At 53.0% G+C, this 23,357-nt stretch overlaps 6 protein-coding genes and 2 non-coding genes across 8 annotated transcripts; 4 read left to right on the forward strand and 4 right to left on the reverse strand.

Moving 5' to 3' along the window:
• Positions 1–206: 206 nt before the first annotated feature.
• Positions 207–607, reverse strand: BZA05DRAFT_406990 (uncharacterized protein). The gene has a single exon (XM_051484576.1). The coding sequence runs from the start codon at positions 553–555 to the stop codon at positions 385–387; it is 171 nt and encodes a 56-aa protein (XP_051336744.1). The 5' UTR covers positions 556–607; the 3' UTR covers positions 207–384.
• BZA05DRAFT_458492 (uncharacterized protein) lies at positions 207–1,145 on the reverse strand (the record flags this gene model as incomplete). The annotated part of the gene is made up of 2 exons (XM_051487605.1): positions 207–804; positions 870–1,145. The coding sequence occupies 2 exons, from the start codon at positions 1,143–1,145 to the stop codon at positions 589–591; spliced, it is 492 nt and encodes a 163-aa protein (XP_051336743.1). The 3' UTR covers positions 207–588.
• Positions 1,146–4,551: 3,406 nt separating this feature from the next.
• On the forward strand, positions 4,552–4,652 carry BZA05DRAFT_t240. Its single transcript has one exon. It is a non-coding gene; the product is annotated as a tRNA-Glu (tRNA).
• Positions 4,653–8,572: 3,920 nt separating this feature from the next.
• BZA05DRAFT_139473 (uncharacterized protein) lies at positions 8,573–10,477 on the forward strand. The gene is made up of 6 exons (XM_051478880.1): positions 8,573–9,035; positions 9,118–9,259; positions 9,319–9,524; positions 9,590–9,756; positions 9,812–10,140; positions 10,213–10,477. The coding sequence occupies exons 1-6, from the start codon at positions 8,836–8,838 to the stop codon at positions 10,387–10,389; spliced, it is 1,221 nt and encodes a 406-aa protein (XP_051336745.1). The 5' UTR covers positions 8,573–8,835; the 3' UTR covers positions 10,390–10,477.
• Positions 10,478–10,690: 213 nt separating this feature from the next.
• BZA05DRAFT_406996 (uncharacterized protein) lies at positions 10,691–12,256 on the forward strand. Its single transcript, XM_051484577.1, has 4 exons — positions 10,691–10,959; positions 11,047–11,447; positions 11,548–12,002; positions 12,064–12,256. Exons 1-4 carry the CDS (start codon positions 10,748–10,750, stop codon positions 12,160–12,162), a joined length of 1,167 nt encoding a protein of 388 aa, XP_051336746.1. The 5' UTR covers positions 10,691–10,747; the 3' UTR covers positions 12,163–12,256.
• A 248-nt stretch (positions 12,257–12,504) lies between these two features.
• On the forward strand, positions 12,505–14,839 carry BZA05DRAFT_407000 (6-phosphogluconate dehydrogenase C-terminal domain-like protein). Its single transcript, XM_051484578.1, has 4 exons — positions 12,505–13,559; positions 13,620–14,233; positions 14,286–14,428; positions 14,478–14,839. Exons 1-4 carry the CDS (start codon positions 12,867–12,869, stop codon positions 14,507–14,509), a joined length of 1,482 nt encoding a protein of 493 aa, XP_051336747.1. The 5' UTR covers positions 12,505–12,866; the 3' UTR covers positions 14,510–14,839.
• Positions 14,840–14,896: 57 nt separating this feature from the next.
• On the reverse strand, positions 14,897–15,565 carry BZA05DRAFT_447536 (uncharacterized protein; the record flags this gene model as incomplete). Its single annotated transcript, XM_051487161.1, has 1 exon — positions 14,897–15,565. The coding sequence occupies one exon, from the start codon at positions 15,563–15,565 to the stop codon at positions 14,897–14,899; it is 669 nt and encodes a 222-aa protein (XP_051336748.1).
• A 1,447-nt stretch (positions 15,566–17,012) lies between these two features.
• Positions 17,013–17,097, reverse strand: BZA05DRAFT_t249. The gene has a single exon. It is a non-coding gene; the product is annotated as a tRNA-Val (tRNA).
• Positions 17,098–23,357: the final 6,260 nt, after the last annotated feature.

The following is a 23,357-nucleotide window of genomic DNA, read 5'->3' on the forward strand; positions in this document are numbered from 1 at the left end:
ATTTGGGCATAACTCGGTGTACGGTAATCAACCCGCTGGACCTGGCTGGTAAGCCATGTGGAAATATCTGGTCCGCATAGCCAAAGATTCCACCGGCTATTCGCGCCAACAAACGCATGATAGCCGCCCAATACTCTAAACGTAGGTACTAAAATAGCCGACAGATCATAAGGTTATATGAACTACATACTCTACACAATCCACCATAGCCTTCCGCCGTGTGCACTACTCCACGCGAATAACCCCCGCTGGACCGATCCTAGGATGTACGTGAGGTGCATGTCGCCCCGGGTTTCCCCACGAGTGATGGACCCGCTAGAGTACCGGCTCCGTATCTGTGGTACGTTACTCCAGAACCTCACTGTAGCATCTCGATCCTGATTCTCAATAATACGCATACTGCGGGCTGGCAAACGTGCAACCGATCATGACTACTTCGGCACCCAAGAATACAGAAATCCATACCGACCACATACATCCTACAAGTACAAGTACAAGTACATTACATTTCAAACCAGAAACCACACCCATCCACCCACCCGCCCACCTGCCCATCCACCCACCTATACCACGCTCGCCTTCCCCCCACTAAACAAGAAACGCCGACACCATACCGGCCAACAGCACGACGGCGCCCATTTCCGCCGCTCTCCGGCCCGCTCCACTAGCGGGCGCACTCGCCGCGGGCGCAGTGCCATTGACCGTATTATTCCCTCCTGCAGCGGTGGCGGTAGCCGTAGAGTCTGCCGCGGCAGACGTCGCGGACGCCGAGGGTGCGGCCGCGCCGCCCATGGAGAGGGGAAACTTCGTCCTATTAGCTTCTTTTCCACTGCCCTCAACCTCGGAGTTTCGTGCGGAGTATGACTTACCCCCTCCTGTCCCGAACACTGCTCATTGACGTACGCGATAATCTTGGCGACATCGTCCTTCGGACACTTTGTGGGCACGCATGTCTTGATAGAGGCCAGGTACCCGGCGTCCTGGCAGATGCAGCTTGCGTCGGGTGGGGACAGTGAGCACCCGGCCGCGATTATCTTTGTTAACAGGCATTCGCTGGAGCATGCGGGGAGGTCCGGGATCTGGGCGAAGGCGGTGGTGAGGGTGAGCGCGATGGTGATGGCGAGGAGCTTCTTAGGGGAATGCATGCTGGTTAGGGTGGTGGCGAGTAGGTGTGTTGGGCGGTTTCTGTGGGTGAATAGTCCCGGATCCGTCACGACTCTTTATACCTATCCAGAATGTCTGTACGGAAGCATTCCAGAGCTGGTAGAGGAGGTCCATAGGCTTCGACAACCCCTGCAATTGCGGGGCCGAAGGCGGGATTCCAGAAGTACCTATGATACATAGTCTGGCTCCGATCCTAATAACCGTAAAGTTGATAGATGGTAAGCCGAGGCCTATATACTTACCTACTTGGTAGGTATGTACCCTGCTTCGATCTCCCAGAAGACGGGGCTGTGGAACTAATCTGTAGTATAGACACGCTGGACCGAACTGAACTTCAATTCGCCGACTCTAGGCTCTGGGGAGAAATAGAGTAAGTAGGTAGATCCCTTGGGGAAACACCTGAAGGGCAAAACGACTTGACTACAGCCGGTGGCTCGGAATGGGGGATCTCAGCATGCACACGGCGACTACAGATAGAAATAGAGTAACGACTCTATATCAGACCTCCGCATGCCCATCTACTTCGACACTTTACATCACACTCCGTACGCCGCCATCATAATTATGTATGTACCAGACTTTTTACTGTATACCTAGGTAATTGTTGATTGCTAGCGACTTATCTGGATCATGGTAATACCGTACACACTCTCGGACAGTGGACGAAGAGCAATACATAGGGAACCGGCATTGAGCTGGCGTCTAGCAGTCGGTCTGTGACAGCCGGGTGTAAACGGATATGTAATCTGCCATGATATAGGAAGATCGAATGCAATGATGATTAAATAGAAAGAAAAAAGCCGGCAGCGCAAGGCGTGACACGTGATAACTAATGTCGAGTGATATTAAGTGCTCCATCCATGATGCCAAAAACAAAAAACCATTACCCCCCCCGTCGGGTGGCTTGAAAACCCCAATAGATGAGCCGATACCCATGCGAACTCCGCCGAGTGCGTGACCACTCGTCGACGCGGGTTTTTTCCGTGCTGGAAACATAAATTCGACCCTTACAAAGTAGTAGGTGCCAGCCCCCGCGACGGGCAAGCTCTGCAACAACGCTTTATACACTACATGACAATTTACCGTCAGGCCTCAGGTTATACGGTAATTTGTTATCCCTACTGCGCGGGAGTCTCAGTGCTACTTAGAGGTGTGTTCCAGCGCCCGATTTCCAGGGGAGTAGAATCTGTCATAGCTGTGTTGATGCTTTGCAGCCAGTAGTTATATGTACGAGTAACGGAGGACACTCAGCGATGAACCCTCCGGGTGTACTAGTATGTATTTTTTGATCATTCCGTCGGCCTGATCGAGTGGCTCCGGGTACATACGCCACCGCTGAGGACCAAGAGCAAGCTCCATACTTGCTTCATTCCTGGGCAAAACATCATGGCCTCTGGCCAGCAACTTCTTCTCTAGAGTAGCATCGGGTATCTGGGATCAGGCTCGAAAGGAGACGCCATTTTACGGGGCTTTTCGGGATGCGGCGAGTGATATCACGTGAATACGGTTCTGCTGAATTGTTCGCGGCCAGCGGTCTGTGACAGCCTGGTGGAAACAGATATGTAATCTGCCACGAGGTCTCGGATCTTGGTGCTATCCTTGCCCCTCCCCCAATGTCGGCGTCGGCGAATTAGCTCCGAGTGAGATATAGTGCTTACGTATGATTTCGCGACCGTATCCGACATGCATGAGCTTGGACTCCAATACCTACTGTATATCCTCGAGGAATCAAGTTATAGAAACACGTAGTAGAGGTTTTGCAGCACAACTGTGTAGTATGGATATGACGGTTTCTTTTCCAACGACAACCTCTCCACACAGCATCGGCAACGGGGTTCGACCGAGTTTATAGAAATCAAACTCCTTCCCTCGATCTCAAGCATAGGAACTGGCCTTCACTAGTATGTATGTAAGGGAGAGGACTCCGTCCAGACCCCGTGGCCCGCAACTCCAGGAACGAAAACGCAACACCGGGGTCTAGAAGTGGCAACATTCTAGAGTAGGTACAAGAGGTGCAGGGACTCTCTCACTGCATTAGGTACGGTAGTCGGGGCTTCTGCGGTACACATGGTTTGTGGTGGCGTCGAGGAGTGCGCACGATTTTTCCTCGTGGCAGCCATCGCGGCATCGCCGATGGCGCAATGGAGTATCCGAGTATGTAGGTACCTAGAATACACCTGATAGGCATACCACGACAGCATGGAGTCATTCGAAGTTCGAGCCGCATCGTAGTATTCTAAAAAATATTACAATTCCTTTCGCGCCGAATCTTTGATGGCAGCCTGACAGGACGCAGGCAGTATGTAGTTGCTCTAGAGTATCCGTTATCCGCTGCGGCAACTGCACGCCTGCCACGCTATCCGGACGCCACTACAATGCCGCGCTACTACTCAAGACATTCGCCACAATCGATGGTGCTAACTAGTCCACTCCGATGGTATTCAGCCACCACCACCACCTCAACCGATGAGCGATGGATAATCCTGCGATCAGCTCAGCTCGGTAGGTATTCTGTTCCCCTGTGAACAGCAGCACGGAACCATTCCGTGCTTCGCTTCGCTTCGATCCACGGGGATCGTTCGGGACGGTGATCAAACCCGGGTATTGCGATAGCGGCGATCGCAAGTGAGTACCGGTATGGAATTTAAGAAACAACAGTAGATGGGCGGCGCAGGCAGTGTAGTGAGGGCATACATATATCATAAACGAAAGGTAGAGCAATCAATCGTATGTATACGCCGCACAGGTGCTGACACAGGGAAACCCGAGCTACATAGTGTTGCGACTCGAGAGGCGCTTACTCCGGGGTATACCTGCAGCAACAGTAAACCAAACCGGCGGCTTTTTTTTCCGTCGAGCATTTAATGCGATTTAACTGCCCACTATATATCGGTATTGTCGATCAAACCCCTTCCCAGAAGCGCTGTGGATGCTCTCCTCGTCGTTGTCGTAGTTCGAGTTCCGGGTGCTGGGTTGCGGGGATATTGGCGAGTACCGGTACCTGCTCAGGAAGCTTTTTTGGGAGGAGGGCAGAGATACTGCTGGAAAATACCGTGCGGCTGTGTTACTGTACTGTCGTCCGGTAATCCAAAGAATATTAATCTAGGTACTTGTTTTACAACTAGGGCAGCTAGCTCGAGCTGACGATACATCATGTCGGTGGAGGTGCGCTTCTGGAGAGTTCTCGGTTCATGTACAATCACTCGGCGGATAAAGAATTCAAGGGTGTCGCTTATTAGGCGAAATTCTAATCGTCACATGACACAGCCTGAAGGACCCGGACACTCTAGAATGCGGGTCCCGCGGGGTTGTGTGCGTTGAAGCAAACAAATACTGGCAACTTACGCATACGATCATTTGGGTTTTGGTCCAAACAGGTACATGTCATCCGCCGTGGTGTAGTGGTTAGCATTGGTCGCTTTCAACCATGGAAGTCAATTCCAAGGTGAAGTGCCGACTAGACCCGGGTTCAATTCCCGGCGGCGGAAGTAATTGTTTTTGTCCAACAAATCCTTCCAGCATTTTTCTGTTCCTCCGACAACTTTTTATTCCTTCCATCGGTCCCATAGTACCTAGAGAGCAGTGAGGCCGAGACTCACTGGCTTATATAACTGTAGTCGGAGTATTTTTGTCCCGTCGCACCCGCCGGCCACCCATTCTGCCGCGTGGTCTTCCGCACGCACGCACGCCCCAAGCAACCTGTGTGTGGAGGTCCGTGAGCGGAAGGGGGAGGGGAAGGGGCGGAATGAAACCCGATATATCGGGCCCCGAGGGCCAGAACGACCCTAGGATCGCATAGGGTCGCATACATAGCGGTGAGCATGCGCGGCAGGGCGCCGCGGGCTGATGGTGTACATACATAGAGATGTAGAGTACCGTGCCACGATGGATGGCTATGCAAACTAATCGGCCAACTCCTCAGTCCAGCTCTCATTAACTACGATGTATCGCGTGCTGTTGCGTGGAAGGGGGCGGGGGCGGGCGGCGCGGCGTGTCCGATCTCCTAACCATCACATCACGTATGGCCCGTGGATCTACCGTAGTTAACGGGCTGGTCGGTGGGGGAGATGTGGTTGGCTGACGGGTCGGATCCCGTCCTGCACGAAAGACGGAATTGTGGCGTTGATAACGATTCCGCCCCCCGCCCCCCGCCCCTATCTCACCCCCACCTGTGGCGCCAGGGGGGTGCGGCTCGGGCACGCCTGAATGAAGGCCCTGATAGAGGAAATTGCCCACGTGTGATATCTACTCTCTGCACCTGCCATACATGCCGTACCTACATGCCCGCGGCAGGCATGTATTCAGTACAGATTCGGAGTGTTTTTTCTAGCGCGATGGGGGATTTTTGGGAACGTCCAAATATTTGCTCGAACATGAAATCAGGATGGAAAATCTTGAGAGAGAGAGAACATCAATTTATTGTCGCATACGGCCTTACTAGACTATGGTGAGCACAAGCCCGACCTTTCCTGCCAGCTCTACCGCCACGGCCCATTGCTGCGCCCGCTGTGGAAAAAATCCTGCAGGGAGGGAGGAAGGGACGGGACGGGGAGTACTACACGCGAGTGACACTCGATGAGTCGGCTGTTTGAATGCAGATCTTCGCCAAAACTCGGCTTCCGCCCTTCTATTAGCACCCTAGGCTATTTAGCCGACAATTATGTTTACCGTTTGGGGGGTAATCTGGCTAGGGTCTTACCGTCCTGCCCGTTTTTGTGCTTTGTGGTCGGCCCCCCAGTTTCTCGATTCGCCGTGGAGGAAAAAAAAAGAAAGAAAAAAAAGATTGCAGGAGGCTTGGGAAGTCGTGTTTACTCTACTGTGAGTGAGTTTTGAGGGTGGGGGGGGAGTCGATATTAACTCCCGGGACTGACGCAACTCAAAAAGTTATCCGAAGCAACTTACCGGAAGATTTACGAAGAACACTCTACATACTCTAACTAAACAACCAAACCCAGGGTTGGCAAGGTCCACCGCTACATGTAAGCAATGTAATCATGTAATCAATATAATCAATGTCAAGAGCCGATGCAGTGCGGGCCATCTTGCAAGATGCCGTGTATGTAGGAACGATATGTTGGGGAGTGGATACTTGGTTATCAGTTGTTGTGGGATATGTAACTCCTCATGGGTTCAAGACACAAAACCCCCAACTGCATCTTGTTAGCACGACATGAGCCCTATGGATGGCCTACCCAGGCTTCCGATTCACCACTTGATTAGGGCTCGGGTTTGCCACTGGTTGGGGGCCAAGCTGTTTGTGAGGCGATGTCTTAGTTGCACTCGCACGCGGCACCACACCTAAGTATCACTCTACCTTCTTCTTACCTACCTTGTCGTATTCTGTTTTAAGAACACTCGGCGGAGACCGCTATCCGCCGCAGCTCTCCAATACCTATGGCCGCACGGGCGTCGAGGCCTGCTCTCTTGCCTTCCGCCGTGCCACTCCCTCGGTCTGGGCCTGCTTGTTGCGACATGCGAGCCGGGCATTCCATTCAGGCGCCTTTCTCCTGGTTGGAACAGTGTTCGAAAGCTTTTCCCATACATACGGCGATCGACTCTAGGACCTACTGTCTACCTATACGATGGTACTCTGGTATGGATCCGTCTCGTCCAATCTCGCGGAATCCGCGCCTGCGCAATGGAACTTCCCATGGGCCCACGGTTCCTTCCGCCGCCGCCCGGGGCAGATTGGTTGTCGGTGATCCCGGCCGGATGTGTGCTAGGCTTCCAGCGCTAGTCCTGCCCGTGGTCGTTGGGCCTTGCGCTATCTACCCGGATGCTTTTTCTTAATGCAACGGTCGGTCCTAATTGGATTAATCGTGTTTCAGAGCTGGGGAGGCGTCGGCCGACCTTGACCTTCTTTGCCTTTGCCTTTGCCTTTGCCTTTGTGCCCTGTATCCCAACAGGGCCCATGTTGGGGTTGGGGCGACGTATGTACCGTACTCTATATGCTAGTAGTCATACATACTATTTATCTACGCTGATGAGGGGCGTACCGTGGACCGGGACTCGACTGCGGATGCCATAAGGCCCGCTTCCCTCGACGAGGGCCTTGGGGCCTTGGGCGGCGGCGTACGAGCTGGGCGCCAAAGAAATGGATGCATAGCCTGTACCTGCATACTTTGTACCTACCGTATTCTGCAAATGGACTGGCGATACGAACAACCTCACCGTTCCACGCAGGTACATGTGTACGAAACTATAGCAGAGCTTCGTATTATCGGAATCTCTTCTCCAGATTGTTGGCTATTGGCATTGTGACGTCCGATTCTCGGATTCGTGTGAACGGAATAACATGGCATTACGTTCGAACTCGCAGATGGGCGATGTGATTGTGGAACCTGGGCCTGCGTGCGAGACTGGCACCTCAGCAATCACACCAAAAATAACGCTTGTTGTGGTCAACTTGAACGACTGGCACCATAACAGCTCTTGGTCACAACAGTTCCAACAAACTTAGACAGTGTTCCTTCACGTCTGATCCTAAACATATCAGTTTCTCGCGGTTTTCCGGTCAAAGTTCAGGCAGGTTCACAGGATTCCCGTGTTGTCGTCGGTTGCTAACCTGTGTACCGTTTCCTCCCAGCAAAGCTGCTGCTGTTGACCACCTCCACGAACTCCAAACTCCACGGCCGGGTGTTTCGAAACCCATAAGCTGTTGTGCATGTTCTCGGATTGCCTTGACGGGACTTCCTGAACCCGTCGACAAGCGGCATTCTCGGGGTGCAACCGACACTGGTCTGCTCGCTACTTTGGTTGTGTGAGCGGGCAACGTGTGCAATGTGCATTCGTTTTGGCCCCAAGCTCGTACCCACCGCATGCCGGCACTCTGGTATCATACTACGGGATACTATAGTTACCGTACCACGATGACTTGCAGTTGGTGATGCTCTGCTGCAGCGCCCCCAGCTCCTGCGCATGCTGCCGTTCCGTGTGGCAAGTCGACTGGCTACGGACTGCCGAATACCCACGCAAGAGCTTGGGCCGTTTCTGTCGACACGCTGCCACTGCCCAGAGCTCTGCGGCCCATCGTCCTGGCCGATAAATCCATACCTGCTCTCGAGTCTAGATGGATGGATAGGCACCTGTGGGTCGACGGATGGTTGATGGCTGGCACAACAGGAAGGCGAGCAGCCCCGCCCCATGCTTTCACGTTTCCCATTCGGCGATGTTGGTTCCGAGATTTTCTCCTGCCACTGACAGCCACGCCGAGCTTGCAGGGGTGTCCTGTAAGCGAGCTCGTGAGGTCTACCCTAGACGTCTCCGTGTGGTTTTAGTGGAGATGCTGTCGATAAATGCCTACACAAGTGGGCGAGAGCTGTGATGAGCACCGAAAAATATACCCCTTTCGGGCTTGTAAAGCGTGCTCACGACGAGGTTCCGGGTTGTTGGGGCTGTTGGGGCTAGGCAGGACGAAGAAACAAATCCCGGGGACTCCCCTCGACGCACGGTGCACCAATGTATTTGAGTCTCTTCCACGTCCCCCCCTCCTATCCTCTCGTTTCCCTTTTATTTCTTTTCCTTTTCTTCCCTGATATCCCTCTTATATCCTACTTACTTGTCGCTCTTTTCACGGATCTGGTGAGCCGATCGAACGGAAATTCAGTCGAAAAACGCGCCGGTCACTTCTAGCACCGCTCCGATTGTTCTGCCACCCCGCCAACGGCAGCCATGGGTGAAGTTATTCCACCGCCAACTGCGGATTACTGCTGGGAAGGACGGCTGGGGACTACGATCATTCTTCTATGCATCCTTTACGTCTTCATGAGTTTGAGGGTCAAGGCCGTCTATGGATTCGCGTATTCGAAAATTTCGCCTCGAGGCATCTCGGGAGCCTTTGTAATGCTTGCTACGGTTTTATGCACGATATAGTGATTATTACCCCTACCCCCCTCTCGCGTCAGGATGGAAGGGGATCACATTTGCTGACAGGTGTTTTGCTACTCTATCCAGTACGTGTATGGTTATTTGGAACTATACGGTGTGGTATAGAATCCGGGGTCTTTACGAGCACAGTGTAATGGTGGAGGATGAAGAAACTGCCGATCAATTGTTGGTGATATTGAGGAGCGTGATCCCGGAGAACAGAAAGGAGGTGGGGGTTTCCATGTTTGGTCCATCTTCGTTGCATGCGCTGACTTTTGGTGCAAACAGGTCTGCTTTACGATGCGGATGATGCTCGTCACCGTCCTCTGGCTGGTCAAGGGATCATTCGTTATGCCCTATTACGAGTTCGCCCAGCAACTTCCTCAGCGCACAAAGTTCCTTCTTTACACCATCACCGCCATCCTGCTCGCTTCCTACATCGGGCTGTGGATCGCTACAGCTGTGGAGATGGAAATGTCGTTGGCATTCGAGGGGTATATACCAATTGCGTGCGCAATACGTCCCAAAAGCTCAATTGGCTGATTCGTGAGGGAAACAGATTTAGCCCATCGGCCGGAGCCAGGGTCGTGCTCTTCACTCCTCCAAACACTTGGAGTACGTGGGCCGTCTCCGATGAGGAGCTGACGGGGAAACATGCTCAAGTGCCTTCATTTCTCGCCATCGAATGTATGATTACTTCGCTCAACGCGGCTACCGATGTTCTCCGTAAGACGCCCTCCCCCTCTTATCGCGCCCCCACATACTAACTAGCGCCCTCCAGTATTGATCCTTATCGTTTGCATTTTCCGGCATCTCAACCTCGCCGGCGGCAAGAACCACTACCGCGCCGCGTCTATGCTCATTGCTCTGTCAACTCTCTCGATCGTCATCGCCGTCGCTCGTCTGATCATCATGCTCACGGGGATGCAACGCATCAGCTTCCGCCTGGCCTTTGATTCCCTTACCGAATACGAAGCCTTCATCGCCGTCTGTGCCGCGTGCATCCCCGCCATGCGGGTTCTCGCCCGAGGTGGAGGAAGCAAGCTGATCGTTGGATTCCCCGACAACTGGGGCGCTTTCGGAAGCCGGCTCAGCAGGAGCATGAAATCCGTGCGCTCTACCCGCTCGCTGAACACCGCAACCACGAATACCACAACGACAACTGATTTTGAAGCCGAGAAGGAAGCTTGCTATGCTTCGGCGCAGGCCGACCTGGAGGGCTTTAGATCGCCGCCGCCGCCAATGCCCGAAATCAAGAACTCGCAAGTGGTGGTGGCGCAGCCGGTCTCAACAGCGTGTCATGGTGTCGGTATGCCGATGGGATGGTCGGACGTGGGCATGGATAAGCTCCGCGCTTAGATGGGATGAGAGGTTCTGTGTGTGTTCATCTTCTTGGGTGGTTACTTTAGTCTTTCGGTCGAATCCGGATTCTCGGACTGCCTTCTTTTCTTCTTCCCCTTCCTCCCACCGGAGCATTATGATAGATACCCATTTGGAATTGTTAAGGCACGGCGCAGAGTCAGTGCTTCGTCTTCTACCGTACTCTACCCTTGTTTCGCAAAGCCGTGGGGTAGCCATTTCTCGGCCGAAACGGTCGCTGTACATAACCCCACCGGTATAAAATGGCGGGGAGGGGAGGGGGGAGGGGGGGGGGTCTTTTCTTCCATCGTCTGTAGACTATCACCACGAATATCGAACTACACTACATACCTACCTAATGTCTGAGCACGTCTTTACCCCCATCAAAGGATCTCCTGAGGTCAATGACGTTACCGTGAAATTTTCGGACGATGAAGTCAGCAACCTCAACACGCTCGTAAAGCTGTCAAAACTCCCGCGCGAAACCTATGAGGGCAAGCATCGCCAGCTTGGCGTCACCAGTGCCTGGATGCGGGATGCTAAGGACAAGTGGGAGAACAACTTCGATTGGTAACCCTTCACACGGCCAAACAAACCGAATCCATTGATATCCCGTATGTAGCTGATATCGGGGGCCCCGTCCCCCCAACTATGTAGGCGTGCCACAGAAGCCAAGCTCAACGCGCTCCCGCAATGGACGACCAAAGTCGACGAGATGACGATCCACTTCGTAGGGATCCGGTCAGCACACGCAGACGCAGTCCCAATCTTGCTGCTGCACGGCTGGCCAGGCTCATTCTACGAGTTCTACCCGCTGATGCACGAGCTGCGCAAGAGCACCACTCCGCACTTCACCATCATCGCGCCGAGCCTGCCGGGGTACATGTTCTCGTCGCCGCCGCCGACCGACCGCGACTACACGCAGGGCGACGTCGTAACCCTGCTGCACCGCTTCATGGCCCAGCTCGGCGTCGGCCCGTACATCGCCATGGGCAGCGACATGGGCGCGCAGGCTGCCCGGGGCCTCACCGCCCACGAGGCGTGTCGCGGTTGTCACCGTACGTATCATACATACGCATAACCACATATATTCCGCCGAGCCTCGGCCCGGCGCGGATGGGACCGTGTTGGCTGACGAGGCGGGCAAGCAAAATATAGTCACGATGTTCCTCCCGCACGCAGCGGCGCGGTGCGCGGTCGCGGAGTTACCGCCGCACGAGGCCGAGGGCCTCCAGCGCGGGAAGCTGTGGATCGAGAAGTCCCGCGCCTACTCGATGATGCACGCGACGCGCCCCAGCACCATAGGCCACGTGCTCGCGAGCAGTCCGCTTGCGCTGCTGGCGTGGATCGCCGAGAAGTTCCTCGAGTGGACGGATGATGACCCCGACGTGGGGTTGGTCCTCGAGATGGCGAGTCTGTGGTGGCTCGCGGGGTGCTACCCTACGAGTATATACCCGTACCGCCAGCTTATGAATCAGACTGAGGCGTGGAGGGAGGAGTTTAAAATCAGGAAGCCGTTTGGGTTCAGCTGGTTCCCGAAGGAGGTCACGCCCCAGCCGAGGGCGTGGATTGAAGGCGAGGGAGATATGGTCTTCTTCAAGACTCACGAAAAGGTGGGAGATTGCCTGTCTGCCTGCCTGCCGCACATGCCCGGGTTTTTGCTGACGATGGAAGGGTGGTCACTTTCCCGCATTCGAGAAGCCGGTCGAGCTGGCGGAAGATATCGTTGAGTTTGCGAGGGCGTTAGACGTCCGGGAGAAGGAGAAAGCGTGAGAGACATGCTGGTGGTACAAAGTTTGTAGATGGCTCGAGCAAATTGAGAGTGGACGGAAGTCAAAATGAAAGAGGAAAAGGCCTGTTTTGCACACCCAAAAAGAGTGTAACATGACGCCCATGCACGATACCTATCCACATCCCACCGACCCACAAAATGAACGCAACGTCCGAGCGCACCACCATCACCATCGGCCGCCGCCTTGGTACGGAATATTCCATACGGAACATTCCATAGAAAGGTTCGAAATTGAAAATCTCCGGTTCATACTATATATGGCTACTGTAGTTTCCTACGATTGTGAGTGTGATTGTGATCGCCGGAAGTTCCCCCCCCCCCCCTAAACCCTTGTAGGAAGTACATAAAGCTTTCCTTTCCGAGCGACGGTTGTTGCGCGAGATCAACGTCATTCGCTCGGTCCGCACGGATCCCATGTCGATCGCGCGGGTGAGCTCAGGATTACGACGAGACCAAACAAAGCATGGTCCGAGGGGGTGATATATGGGCGGGGAGAGTTCAACGGCGATTTTTTTCCCAACGTTTGATCGACCTCAACCTCGAACCACGATCTCGAACTAAGCAGAAAGAAATGGCACCGGGAAATTTCAGTAAGGTCCGTCAAGCTTCTTCTCGTGACCCTCTTTATCCCAACTTGTTGACGTGCTGCTGCCCGAGCTAGGTCGGCATAGTGGGCGCAGGCTCCATGGGCACGCAGATGTCCCTGTTGCTCAGCGAACACAATGTTGTAGTCTCGCTCTTTGACGTCTCTTCCTCAAACATCGATTCCGCCTCCAAAACCATCGACAGCCAAAAGCCCCCCCAGAAGATCCAACTATTCGCTAAAGACTACGGAGCGTTTGTCGCCTCTCTCGACAAAGGCGGAGGAGGAGGAGGAGGTAGTGGTGGTGCACGCTGCTTCCTCCTATCCATCACCCACGGTGACCCCGTTGACCAGGTCCTGGACGCTCTGAAGCCGCACCTAAAGAAAGACGATGTCATTATCGACGGCGGGAACGAATGGTACAAGAATACCGAGCGCCGACAGAAAGATCTACAGAAGCTAGGAGTCGCGCTTATCGGCTGCGGAGTTTCGGGCGGCTACCAGTCTGCGCGCCGGGGGCCGAGCATGTCGCCCGGCGGCGACCCGCAGGTGCTGGAGCGTATCCTGCCACAGCTCCGGGAGTGGTGCGCGAAGGATGAAAGATCCGGAGAGCCGTGTGTGGCCGCGTTGGGCCCGGCGGGGAGCGGGCATTACGTCAAGATGGTGCATAACGGCATCGAGCAGGGCATGCTGGGCGTGCTCAATGAGAGCTGGGAGATGCTCTTCAAGTGTCTCCACACGCCGCTCGACGAAATATCAAAGATATTCTCGGCGTGGGCGAAGGATGGAGAACTGGTTGGGCAGCCCATCACTCGTTCGCGATGATCGATCCGCCACTGACGACAGATCGCATAGAAAAACAACTACCTCGTCACCATCGGCGCGGATATCTGTGGACGGAAGAAGGAGAAAGGCGAGCGAGGCCACATCCTCAACGAAATCCAGGACAAAGTCGTCCAAGACGCCGATGGCAGCGAGGGAACGGGAGTCTGGGCCATCGTCGAAGCCGCCAATCGCCACGTTTCGGCCCCCACCATCGCCGCAGCACACTTTCTGCGGATCGCATCTTCGAATCGCGCTGAGCGCCTCCAGGTTTTCGAACTTATCGGTGGATTCATCGCCGGCGCCAAGAAGCAGCACGTCGAAGGGAGTGAGAAGGAGGTGATCGAAGACCTTAGGCAGGCTGTGTATTGCGCGTTCTTGGCATCTTTCGTGCAAGGGATGAATCTCCTCGCGAGAGCGAACAGCGATGAGGGGTGGAATGTGAAACTGAGCGAGGTCGTGAGGATTTGGAGGAACGGATGCATCATCAGGAGCGATTACATCGCGGATCTGATCCAGCCCGTTTACGAAAAGCAGGAAGACCTGCAGAACTTACTGACGAGCAAGACTGTGGTGGAGGAAGTCAAGAAGACGTTTCCAGCGCTCAAGAGGACGGTCGCTAGAGGACTGGAATGGGACGCGCATATGTATCAATCCACATACCCACAAAAGATGGTTGAAAGAAGCTGACGTGGTAAGGCCGAGTCTGAGTGCGAGTATGGAGTATCTCAAGTACTGCGGCGGCAAGCAGCTGCCCACACAGTTCATGGAAGCCCAACTCGACTATTTCGGTGCCCATTCGTACGACAAGAAGTGCGAAGGACCCGGAGAAGTGAAGAAAGGTGAGTTCGTGAACCGAAGGGGCGATGCGAGTTTGACTGACACGGAAAGGGGCTCATCATCATGAGTGGAAGCCTGCTTAGTGTGGCGGTTGGCATGGCACAAAAAAGGGATCAGTTCGTGCTTTTCTTCCCGAATTCCACAGTGCGGGACCTTGATGGGGGGATATCTGGGATACTGGATCACAAAACATAATCCATCATATTCTCGGTATCAGTGAATAAACATAAATAATAAATTGGGACAGTGAAGGACAACCGAATATTAAATGACACATATTTGGGTAGATTGGTAAGAAATGATCTGGTGCTCTAAGCGTGAGTAACAAGGTAAGTGAGAATGAAAGTACATTTCTTCCTTTTAAACGGGCAGTCCAAAGCAAGTGAGGTAATAAAGAGAGAATACCGGTACAGGAGTGTTGATGGGGAATTTCTACATACTATGGTTCGTCTTAATAAGTCACCAAGTATCTAATAGTCTGCATTGAGCAGGTGATAATCAGGATTTAAGGGATCAAACTCGTGGATATAATCGCATAAAACTACCATGCTACTCATATGTAACTTCCTATCCAACTTCGCCAGCAAGTGCCTAACCCTGAATGCCAAGTGACGCTTCTTTTTCAGCGGGAGCTCCCACCTCAGATCCAACGCCCTGCGCGGTTTGCACGCGCAGAACAGTCTCGTCGCTGGAATGAAAAGTCCGCACTCACTGCAGTTGGAGCACTCCCTGCCCCAGCCATGCTTCGGCAGCAATCCGTCGCGCACACCGACGACCAGCTCTCGGCAGTGGCGGTACTGGCCGATGCGGCGTTTCCACAGCCAGACGCCCCTATTCTCGGGGGTTCCGGTAGCGAGGCCGGCGTGGCAGGTGATACACACGCCGATGGAGCGGCGTGGGGCCCGCGGGTACACGGCGAGGAAATGGTAGCTAGGCCGGTACTTGGCGCAGTGCTTGCAGAAGCGGAAGCCGCTCTCCGAGAGCATCGCGCTCGTCGTGATGATGTTGCGCTTCTTTGGCACTCCGAGCGCGCTGCGTAACTGGCGGTTGGTCTGCGCGAGGGAGATCTTGCTCGCCGCTGGTAGCTGCTGCGATATGGTGGAGATCAGCTCCGTGGGGAGCGTGTTAAGAGACGGCATCGTGTGTAATGGTGCGAGGCTTCGGTCGGTGGTATGTATGATAATGCTCGGGACGACGGGAGAGCTCGTGATGGGATATCTTGGGATATGCAGGGAGCTGTAGCTTCAATGGCGTTAGCTATGTACATATATCGCAGAGATGAGGAAAGGATTCCAACCAGAAACCCGAAGAGATCCGGCGATGAACCAATAGAACGTCTCAATGGAGGAGAGTTCTCATCGAACCATCCGATTCTTGCTGGGAGTGTTTGCACTGAAGCGGAAACCCGTGACTTCTTTCCGGGCTGGAATCGCTTGATAGGAAGAGTGTGTAGTGTGTAAAGGGCGAAGCTTCGAGGCAGGCACGTAGAAGCGAAATAGCATCTATATATCAGCCAACAATGGAGGCTGTGAGAAGCAGGTCTAACTGTGTACCATGACGGATAATTCGCCCTTTTTCTCATGCACGACTTGGTGGGGATTGGGTTCCCCGTCCAAACCTCAAGTTGTTTCATGGCTCATGCACTTCTCCTCATTTCACCACCAAGTTTGTATGCAGAATCAAGGTTGGAATACATATATAACCTCACGTTTGTATGTAGTCACTGCCGTGCACTTTAGATATGTAACTCCAGGAGTCCGGGGTTCTGCCCAAAACCTGAGTGACGTCTTGTGTATCATCCGAACCGCGTGGGCGAGTTAATTGACAGGTTCCAAATGATTACCAAATCGAGCTAGAGCTGAATGGCCTCTTGAGGATGTATCCCCCCTAAGTTTGACACTATCGGCTGAACATTGCCAATCACTCGTTAAAAGTATTTCTACCGCTGGTTTTTCAGCACCTCAAGGCTCATTCAACTTGGCGCAATCGCAAAAACGTGCAGATACCAGACCAGCCATTCCTCTATAACTTAATAGCAGTCCATAGACGGAGCCAATAGACGAAACAACTCCGATTCCACCCCACCTAGCTACTCACTCAATCCTGAAGAAAAATGTACTTGGAAACGAAAAAGCGGAGTGAGATAGTAGTACTCAAGGAAAACGCCTCTCTTCGACGTTTTAATAGTTTTTGAGCCCGTCTTCGGATGTGCGACGCCGTGACCCAGCCACGCTTTACACTTTGAGCACCGGTCTAGATGAGCTGGACACTGCCGATAGGTATACGGCGGTCTCGAACGTCGACGTGTAGATTCGGTAGGCATATTCGCCTAGCATGTCTCTGCATTTCGTTGGCATAGACATGTAGGAGCTGCGTAGCCACATAGAAGCTGTGGTGGATGAGACTTTTGGGAGCAAGGCTGGAAGTCTCGTCTCTTTTGAATCGGGGTTGTCCCTTCACTGGATTTTTCACCGCGCACTCGGGCTAGAATCTGTGATTAACTACCCCCGAGCTTTAACCTGGCTATGATCACTGATCGTCATAGCGTTACGAGCTGGTATTCGTTGCTCAAGGGGAGGAAAAAAGTGACTGTTCGCAGGATCGAACTGCGGACCTCTTGTGTTCATCTGTGAATGTGAGACAAGTGTGATAGCCACTACACCAAACAGCCCTTTTTTTTATCTATCACCCATAATTACGGCATATATTCCAAGCAAAGAGTAGTGTGTATGCTGCTGTGCTGGGTGGCCGGCTCGAAACTCAATGGCTCTGGTCATTTGCCATTGACGATGGGGCTCTAACTACTAGTCAAGTTCGGCGAAACCAAGAATAGGAGGTACAACGGAAAGGACGAGCAATGATCTAATGAGAAATGCGCAGAACTCGTACTCCAAGCCTCTCAGACTAATGGTGTCAACAGATTCCCCCGTAGCCGACCACCTTGTCTCGGAATCACTACTGGTACTACTCATGAACATGTATGGGAAGTAGGTGTGCAAATCCTAGCTAACATCTGCAATTGTGAAGTTAGTGGCTGCCGTTGTAGCCGCCCGCGCTGATCAGCACAGCTCCGTGTTCCGGATTCGCGCTTACGCAATAGGCACTCGACACGATAGTTGACATTCCCACAATGGCCTATCATCCATCACTACTTCCGGGACGGTGTCGACTGGCGTTTGGTGACTATTCTTTGCAGCAAATTGTTGGCACTTGTACAGCGCCCGGAAATTCTTCATCTTGGAATTATTTTATCGGCTAACATCTGAAATGCCATAGTTTTGGGAGAAAGTCTAAAATGCCATAGTTTTTTCGACTGCATCTAATCTCATTCCAGCACCGGGCCTGAAATGATTCCCTTCCTTCCTGAAGGCTGTGCCGGGAGTATAAGGTACATGGTGGTCGCATGGGAGTATGTAGCGGTACGAGTGAGTCAATCTTCGTAGAGACGCCCTATATCTCCCCTAGCTTCCGACGCTGAGTTAGGCTGGGCCGTGGATGGGGAAGGACATGTGGGTGCGGGATTTGATGTTAATTATCGGTGGCCATAACTGGAGTGGGTATGGGAATCACTCGGTTATAGGGCTCTGGGCCTTCCGAGAGTAGGTAGCCCACCAGCAGGGCGATTGAGGCATCGACCATGATCATGGAGCTGAAATCCATCCAATCTAGGTATACAGTTATTGACCAGCTACGGCAATGCTCACGTTCGGCGGAGCTGCTAGTCTGGAGTCCTGTCGACATAGGTACCTACGGTGGATATGGGAGGATATGGATTGACATGGGAAGATATGGATTGATATGGATTGATATGGGAGAATACGGATTGATATGGGTGTATACGGTACCTCGAGGCCAATGTGGGTCAATACTAGTAATTCACAAGTCTCGAATCGCAATACTTGCGGTACTTAGATAAAAACTGTCGAGGCGACAGAGATGTGATGGGGCGAACGAGGATTTTTTATTGTATTATGTGTTACCTCCTGTCGGCGGAATCGAGGCTAGTGCCTCGCAGCGTCGAAGCAGGCGATACCACAGCGTGAGATAGAAGAATCATCTAGACGCTTCGTCCTTATTATTGTCCATCGGGAGCACCCACCACTTTGTAGGGTTCGGTTTCATAAAAACCCCCGTGTGGTCTAGTGGTATTGACTGCGCAATCGACGAGGGAGTTGAGGGAAAGCTGCCAGTCAAAGCCCGAGTGTAGATCTGCGTACAGCTCTGGGGTTTCCAAACCACCTGGCGGGGGGGGTGAAGGTTTTTTGTTTTTGGCATCATGGACGGAGCACGGAATATCACTCGGTGGTTTCATATGACACGCCTTGCGATGCCGGCTCCTTTTTATGGTTTAATCATCATTGCATTCGACCTTAATAGATCATGGTAGATTCCATATCCGTTTCCACCCGGCTATCACAGAGAAATACCCTCAACATTAGGAACAGCCTCCATCTCCCACCCCGATCTACTTCCAGAAGTACAGACAAGTGAGTGATGCCCACCAAAAGAAAAAAGAAATCAAAAGAGATACAAGCCATGAAGAAAACCAGGTGAAAATCAAAGAAACATATTCGCTACTGCAGTGTCCTGTTCGCTGTACCCTGTGGTATCTCCGAAAAAGAAACAAGAAAAAACCTGCCCCCTTTTAAAAACATCGAAACTCCCGTCAACGCAACCAGACTAATCGAGTCTTTCCTTCTTGATAGTGACTCCCAAGTCCCCCTCGTCATCATCCGGGCGGACGTGTTGGAGGCCGTCACTGCGGACCGCCTGAAAACGGGAGCTGAATTGGTTGGCATGTACAAACCCGTTCTGGCTTCCGAAGTAAGTCACCAGTCGAGAATGACCCTAGGCGAGGAAACTGCTGGTCTCCTGCGGTTGCTACTGCAACTGTCTGCGAAGTTGCTCGTCTTGCAGCAACTGTTGCTGCTTGAACCTCGAGGAGCGTTTCCGGGCGTGGAGAGGCTGCGGGGCACGAAATCCGTGCCCGTTGGCGGGCGACTGCCACAATAAGTGGCGGGCCGATAATAGGCTGCCGCCGAGGCGGCGCCGATTTCTTCCCAGTTCGAACTGCCGGAGGGCCCACCTGCACATCAGCATCTACCCTTCACGATCTAATCAACAGGGACAGGCGACATCCTGGGCCGAGACCTTCTTCAACGCCCTCTTGGCGCTGGCGGTGCCGAGTGGCACGGAAGAAACCCTTCCGATCTGTGAGTGGAGGATGTTAGTGTAGATGAGAGAGGTAGTAGGGGAGAGGGTGACAAACGGGTAAGAAGCTCGAGAAGATGGTTGTTGCATCGGCGACGTGAAGCGAGGCTCCATGGCGGTTTCGAAATTTTGGGGTATGAGCGGACCCTCGGAATCGGCTTCAGCACCGTAACTGCGGTGCTCTTCCTCGGGGTCGTTCTCAGGATCGAGCTCAGTATGCGGTTCGGGGCTCATTATTGTCTCGATATTGGGAAGTTGTTCCGCAGCGGTGCGATTGATCTGCCACGCGCCTGGCCTGTTAGCTAGAGCGCCTGGTGGAATGGCGATGCCGTATATGAAGTCCATGGTTGCTGGACTGGTTCGTCGATGTTTGTGAGATTGGTGGGGTGTGGATGTTTGTGAGATTGGTGGGGTGAGGTTGTAAACACCTGGAGGTGGAAGCGGATACTCCCACAACAGCACTAGCGTCTAGTGCGGCTCCTGTATACAAACCTGACTAAGCGCCAAGCGCTCCGAAACCGGCGTATAACGGCGCAAACCACTCAAAAAAAGCGAACAGTTATCTGAGATAATATGGTACCTCCTGACGAAGGCATCGAGGCCAGTGCCTCGGAGGGTTGGAGCAGGCGATACAGTAATGTGAGATGGAAGAATCATCTAGACGCTTCGTCGTGATTATTGTCCATCGCGGGGCACCAACCACTTTGTAAGGGTCGAATTCATGTATCTAGCACGCAAAAACCCCCGCGTGGTCTAGTGGTATATAGGCTGCGCAATCGGCGAGAGAGTTGAGGGAAAGCTCCCGGTTCAACCCGGGTGCAGATCTACGTACAGCTCTGGGGTTTCCAAACCACCCGACGGGGGGGTGAAGGTTTTTTGGTTTTGGCATCACGGATGCAGCACAATATATCACTCGGTAGTAGTTATCATGTGACACGCCTTGCGCTGCGGGAGGGTTTTTTGTTTAATCAGCATCGTATTCGACCTTCATAGATCATGGTAGATTACATATCTGTTTCCACCCGGCTGTCATAGACCGCTGGCCGCGAGTAATTCAGTAGAGCTTTATGCACGAGATATCACTCGCCACATCCCCAAAAAGCGATTTTAAAATGGCATCTCCTTTCAAGCCTCACGCGGCGGGAGCTTGACTCAGAGCATACGCATGGGAGTGATAGAGGTAGCTGTAAAGCCACGGAATACTTGTGGGAAGGGTGAGAATCTTGAAGTCCGCGTAATCGAAACGGCTGACTTGATCCTAGATACCCCGATGGTAGAGAAGAAGTTGCTGGCCATGACTTTTTGTCACATGGATCTCACTCGCGGGAATTAGCGGCGTACCCGGAGCCACTCAATCAAGCTGATGGAACGACCAAAGGATACGAACACCCGAAAGCTCATCGCCGAGTGTCGTCCGTCACAGATATTCCGGCCGCAAAAGCATGAAACCCAGCTACAGATCTTGCTCCCGTACATAGAAGTCTGGCGCTGGAATACACCTCAAGCACTAAGGCCTACACGCAGTAAGGATAACAAATTACCCTGTAGCCCGAGGTGGGGCAGATATGTGGCGGGCGGGCATGGAGGAGACCTAACGACTCCTCATTGGGAACGCCAGGCTCGAGCCTCGGAGTGCTCGGGGTTTCCAAATTCCAACAGATAACAAAGCTAGTTTGTACGCCCGTCGATCTTGCTTCCAAGTATAGCTCGCCGCTCCTCGCAGCCTGGAGTCCTGGACAGACTCGGTGTTAAGTTTCAACTTCGAGACTTAAGTAGCCGTCAGTTACCAGTAGGTAACTAATAGTGGCGATCGTTAAGATCACCATTTATTGGGCCTTTGGGCTGGCATAATTGCATTCAGTTACATACACAATCGAGGAGTGGCGATCCATTCAGGACTTCTTACTCTTGGTTCCATGACGAGATATTTCATCCAGCCAAGCACGTGAAAATCGTATGTTTGCCACACTACCTACTTGGCCAGCGTCAGAGCCGGAATACCTAGACAGCATGTCTCGCCCAGCAACGTCAGCTTGATTACCGAGTTCACATCTCGTCTGAGTCCGACTCGGACTGTCCGAGTCGATCGAAAGCCAGACTGCCACAGCACACAGCACACTGCCGGGCCAGGAACCGGCGGTGCCGATATGTAGAAACCAGTATGCACGGGGCGTCGGGGCCTATCATCTATGGTCTTTGCAATCCAAAATCTCGCTTTAGTTGCTATCTGCATCTAGATTCTAGAATGTACATATTACCTATTGTGGGTCGGGTCGACCGTCGGAACACAAAATTCGTCAGTACGGTCGATATTTCTGGTACTCTATCTTCTATGACCTGCTGCTGTTGATGCGCTGCGCAGTGATCGCCCGACGCCCAGGGATCTCCTGTAGGCTGTAATATTGCGAGGCGAGGCGGGGCGGAAGCTATAAACAGGTACATAAACACCTACATAGTACATACTGGTCAGCTCCACCGCCGAAAGATAAGGTGCTTAAGCTAAAGCACTGCGCGGATCGGATCGCAATGATAGATTGTAGCAAACCCGGAACGCGAACGATGATGCGCGGTTTTGTCCGATGCGCGTTGGAACTTGGATGAAGTGAGGAGGCGGACCGGAACATGATGAGGAATCCCGTGTGAGGGAGGGGGTGGCGTTTGCTGCCCTGGATTTGGCTGGGATTGTCTCTGATAGCTATAACATAGGTGTCCGGCAACGCAGGCCAGCATGGCTTCTAGCCCGCAGAGATGGTCCTGCTCGTATAGAATCGGGAATTGATTGATATCGCCAACCTCAACCTGGCCAGCTAGTCGGTGCGTACTTTTCTCCTGGGACCTGTGGATTCGGAACCGTGCCAGTCAGCGATGGAAAACCAGAATGATGGTTGTGCCGTGTGAAACTGCACATTTACGCGGGCAGTAGGTATGCCTGCCATCGAAGTGGCGGCAATGCACGCTCAACTCCTGGCTGCGGGGTTGGCACATACAGGTATGCAGAAGAAGTGCAAGATCCATGGGAAGGATTGTATGTACAATACATACTTCAGAGTCGACTTCCGGAGAACACTGTTTACGTCCATACTTGCACTCGAGTCTCGACCACTGCTTTGGGGTTGAGAAGCCGAAGGAAGTAGAATGGGAAGATAGGGGGTGTATATACCACTGTTATTTAAGCCCTATATCGTGAGCCGGCCAACATGCCTTCGATGAGTCCATTATGATCTGCGCGCCGAGGTCCATAGCTCTCTCGATAGGTTTCAAGCAATCCCGGTTGATGTGATAAGATCTTCAGAGCTGCAGAGCATCAAATAATTTCCGAGCGAAACCACAACTGGCCTGCAAGCTATGGTTCAGGCGAAGCCGATATCGATACCGATTGCGGGCCTGAGACGAGACAAGACAAACATCCCGCTGCGCTACGATGTGGATCCTTCGGATAGGCGGGGGGAGAGAGACACGGGTTCGTCGTACACGACATGGATGCCTTACGTGCCTGCGTACCTGCGTGCTTGCGTGCCTGCACAAGACGCATCGGTGAACCTGCTTTTAGGTGCAAAACAACACAGCTTTGCGGTAAGCTGCCTGGCGGGGATGGCGGAGGATGTATGTGGAGTGGCTGTTTTTTTTTTGTTTTTCGTTCGATGATTGATTGCATGCGACTGTGGAGGGATTGCCATGACTGGCCGGGCTCGCCGAAGGGAAGGGAAAGGCGAGCGAGAA

This window comes from Tricharina praecox, assembly GCF_024521635.1.
Source record: "Tricharina praecox strain CBS 144465 chromosome Unknown BZA05scaffold_24, whole genome shotgun sequence".
Taxonomy (NCBI): Eukaryota; Fungi; Ascomycota; class Pezizomycetes; order Pezizales; family Pyronemataceae; genus Tricharina; species Tricharina praecox.

Bases quoted from the DNA above. Each gene is read 5' to 3' on its own strand.
- BZA05DRAFT_406990 (XM_051484576.1), bottom strand. From the start codon at position 555: ATGGGCAGGTGGGCGGGTGGGTGGATGGGTGTGGTTTCTGGTTTGAAA.
- BZA05DRAFT_139473 (XM_051478880.1), top strand. From the start codon at position 8,836: ATGGGTGAAGTTATTCCACCGCCAACTGCGGATTACTGCTGGGAAGGA. The intron at 9,260-9,318 runs GTGGGGGTTTCC...TGGTGCAAACAG, and splicing joins TCCCGGAGAACAGAAAGGAG to GTCTGCTTTACGATGCGGAT. The intron at 9,525-9,589 runs GTATATACCAAT...TGAGGGAAACAG, and splicing joins ATGTCGTTGGCATTCGAGGG to ATTTAGCCCATCGGCCGGAG.
- BZA05DRAFT_406996 (XM_051484577.1), top strand. From the start codon at position 10,748: ATGTCTGAGCACGTCTTTACCCCCATCAAAGGATCTCCTGAGGTCAAT. The intron at 10,960-11,046 runs GTAACCCTTCAC...CCAACTATGTAG, and splicing joins TGGGAGAACAACTTCGATTG to GCGTGCCACAGAAGCCAAGC. The intron at 12,003-12,063 runs GTGGGAGATTGC...TGACGATGGAAG, and splicing joins TCTTCAAGACTCACGAAAAG to GGTGGTCACTTTCCCGCATT.
- BZA05DRAFT_407000 (XM_051484578.1), top strand. From the start codon at position 12,867: ATGGGCACGCAGATGTCCCTGTTGCTCAGCGAACACAATGTTGTAGTC. The intron at 13,560-13,619 runs GTTGGGCAGCCC...CAGATCGCATAG, and splicing joins GGGCGAAGGATGGAGAACTG to AAAAACAACTACCTCGTCAC. The intron at 14,429-14,477 runs GTGAGTTCGTGA...TGACACGGAAAG, and splicing joins ACCCGGAGAAGTGAAGAAAG to GGGCTCATCATCATGAGTGG.